The 3,342-nt window shown below is 48.8% G+C and overlaps 1 protein-coding gene across 1 annotated transcript in view; it reads left to right on the top strand.

The window, feature by feature from the left end:
* Positions 1-317: 317 nt before the first annotated feature.
* The window catches only part of SMARCA1 (SWI/SNF related, matrix associated, actin dependent regulator of chromatin, subfamily a, member 1), a 140,022-nt gene continuing 136,997 nt past the window's right edge, over positions 318-3,342 (top strand). Inside the window, exon 1 of the mRNA XM_015424304.1 lies at positions 318-440. Within this exon, the coding sequence (XP_015279790.1) occupies positions 318-440 (123 nt within the window). The remainder of the gene's footprint in view (positions 441-3,342) is intronic.

Genomic DNA, 3,342 nt, shown 5'->3' with positions numbered 1-3,342 from the left:
ATCATAGTCAGATTAAGGACTTCCTGGTATTTTTTAATTATCCCGTAAACGGCCGAAGCTCTTTCTCCCGCGCGCGGGAGGGTGGCTAATTGGCCAGGGCAGTGGGGTGTGTGTGTGTGTGCATACGAATTCCCTATATCCTATTATGCCCATGGGCAGCCGTCATTCTTAACAGTGCCTATGTTAATGCATCTATAGCTCTTCAATAAGGTATTATTACTTTTCCTGAAAGTGTGTACTACGTTGTTGGCTGTGTTTTCTGACATTCTGTTAAGAATCCTTCATTCTCTATGTACGCGCCTCTCTCTGTAACCGAGATGAGTGACGGAGAGGAGAAACCGAGCCCCTCGGAAAAGGAGGAGGAGGAGGACGAAGGAGAGGTTTATGAAGCTCAGATTTATGAAGCCACAAATATTCTCACGCTAATGGGGGCCAGCTCAGTACCTGAAGGGAACTAAGAATTCTGGCGGGAAAAATCTACCTCAGAGTGCGGAGAATAACAGGGGGTCCATTGTACGTTCATTCAGTCCTCCCAACACAATTGTTCCGGGCCTCTTAAATGCAGTTGAAATGCAAACAGGGCTTAGATTTACAGCTTCAATTGAGATGGAGACAAAGAAAATTTGTAATTGGCCAAAGATGGAGGCACTGCAGGGTGCAGGCACTCTGCCCGGCAACAGCATGCAGGATTGGTAGTGTGATTGCTGGCTGCAAGGCTGCCTGTTTCCTTCCTGTATGCTTTGCTTGCAGCTAAAAGACACATTACAGAGACATCATGAGTCAGCCAAAGGAAACTCCATTCCTTCAGCACTGGAACTATCCCTGGAGAACATTTCAGTCAGGCTCAGACAAGTGGAAGGTCAGTAATTTAGCAGTTCGAGACCCGAGTGTGCCGCATGATGGAGTGAGCTTCCGTCTCTAGTTCCAGCTCCTGCCAACCTAGCAGTTTGAAAGCAAGAAATTGCAAGTAGATAAATAGGTACTGCTTTGGTGGGAAGGTAACAGCGTTCCGTGCGCCTCGGTGTTTAGTCATGCCGGCCACATGACCACGGAAACGTCTTCGGACAGCGCTGGCTCTTCGGCTTTGAAACGGAGATGAGCACCACAACCCTAGAGTCGGATTCGACTGGCTTTCGAGCAAGGGAACCTTTACCTTTACCAGACAAGTGAGCAGCTGCTGACTGGCTAGCAGCTGTAGCACAGGCTGCTACTGTCAGTGGGGCCTGCTAGCCTATTGCCATGATACTGGCTAAAATACTCCCTGCTTCTACCACCACCTCTTGATGGGTACTGGTAAGACAAGACCTTCTCAGTCCCCTCTGATTGATCCGCTAAGTGGAAACTCTTCCAACCAGTGAACTGCTGGAAATGAAGGACTTTGCGCTGTCTCTTTGCCTCAGACTACAGAGGAAGACTACAAGAGAGTCAGTGAGCTAGACAGACAGGACACTGCCCAACCTTGCTTTTATTACTTTCTGATGAAGTGTAGATTGCTACTCTTAGGGAAAGCTTCCTTCCTTCTGCTCTAACACGCTCTCTCCACACACAATGCCATAATTCTCCAGGCTACATGAGAACAAGATGCCTTTTCTTGTACTATTTGTTTGTTTGTTTGATTGATTTATACCCCACCCTCCCCACAAAAGCAGGCTCAGGGCGGCTGATCTAGCTAGTTAGACCAGATCAGAGAATCTCTCTCTCCACTTTCCTATCTAGAAATGGAGTTCCTATAATAAACTCCTATTAGTAGTTTGAAAAGATAAAAAAGGCTCTGTGCTGACCAGATGAGCTCTGCCACGCTAAAGCCGTTGGGCACTCTGCTACCCCACCGATATTTAACAACAAAAAAACGCCATAGTGGCTGCCACTGGCTGTGTGACATCAGTTAATTAAATAATTATGGGCACCTGGGAACCAAAAACCCACCAAGAAACCTACCCACAGAAAAGATTGGCCAATGCATTCTGTAAGAGTCACTACTTTGGCCCCTGCTTTTCCCAACCAGAATTTTGTGGAAGTGAGTCGTTTTCTGGCACCTGCCCATCAGACGTTTTGCCACTGCCTGTCTATTCCCTTGTTCTCCCATATCATCGTGATGATGATACCAACATACCACTGGGTAAGCCACAACGGCAAGGGGTTGAAAATTTAAGGCAAGCTGCAGTTCTCTTTGACAGTTAGAAACCTTCGAGCAACCTTTGGACAGCCATCAGTGACAGGACAAAGAAGATCTTCCCTGTATGCAAATAATATTTTTCTTCTCTTTTTGAGCCTGGAAAAACATCATTCCTATCTGCAAACTAAAGGACACAGCTGGATGGGGGTGTTCAAATGGATGCAGTTTTAGAATGACTTCAGTTTAAGTAACTTCTGTGTAGTAACTTTTGTTAAATAAATTGTCTCTTGTGGAAGTGCAGATTGTGGACGGTCTGGACCCTAATACTGCAGTCCTAAGCAGAGTTAAGTTAAGTTAAGACGCTGAACTGCAGGCTGTGGAAGGTCGGTAGTTCAGCAGTTCGAGACCCGAGTGTGCCGCATGACGGAGTGAGCTCCCGTCTCTAATTCCAGCTCCTGCCAACCTAGCATTTCAAAAGCAAGACATTGCAAGTAGATAAATAGGTACCACTTCGGTGGGAAGGTAACAGCGTTCCGTGCGCCTTGGTGTTTAGTCATGCCGGCCACATGACCACGGAAACATCTTCGGACAGCGCTGGCTCTTCGGCTTTGAAACGGAGATGAGCACCGCAACCCTAGAGTCGGACTTGACTGGCTTTTGAGCAAGGGAAACCTTTACCTTTACCTTAAGCAAAGTTATACCCGTCTAAATCCACTGAAGCCAAAGAACTACAATGGTTTAGGCCAGGGGTGTCAAACTCATTTGTTATGAGGGCCGGATCTGACATAAATGAGACCTTGTCGGGCCAGGCTGTGTGTGTCATAAAATGTAATGCCAGGTAGCGGAGATATCTCTCCTTTATTATAAAGGAATTTTGGGTGCCAGAATTCTAAAATGCGCCCCGTTAGTGTATGGGCGGAAAATATGCCACTCAGAAGAGCTGCCTCCAATGACTGGCTCCCTCAGCCAACCTGCCCTGCCATTGGCTGGGTGGCTGGGAGGGGAGGGAGCCAGTCATCGGAGCCAGCGTCTTCTGAGCGGCCATCTTCCCCACATACACTAAGGGCCGCTTTCAGCCCAGCGGCGAACGGAGCCGATAGGCTCCGTCCGCTGGCTTCCCCCCCTCCAGCCCCCATCCTGCCCGGCGAACGGGCCCTGCACGGCCCGTCCGCCGCCTCCCTCCCCTCCAGCCCCCATCCTGCCCGGCGGACAGGCCATGCTCCGTC

This window comes from Gekko japonicus, unplaced genomic scaffold, assembly GCF_001447785.1.
Source record: "Gekko japonicus isolate JY-2015 unplaced genomic scaffold, Gekko_japonicus_V1.1 scaffold2522, whole genome shotgun sequence".
Taxonomy (NCBI): domain Eukaryota; kingdom Metazoa; phylum Chordata; class Lepidosauria; order Squamata; family Gekkonidae; genus Gekko; species Gekko japonicus.
The sequence above is the reverse complement of the archived record's forward strand: the minus strand, read 5'-3'. Positions and strand labels throughout refer to the sequence as shown.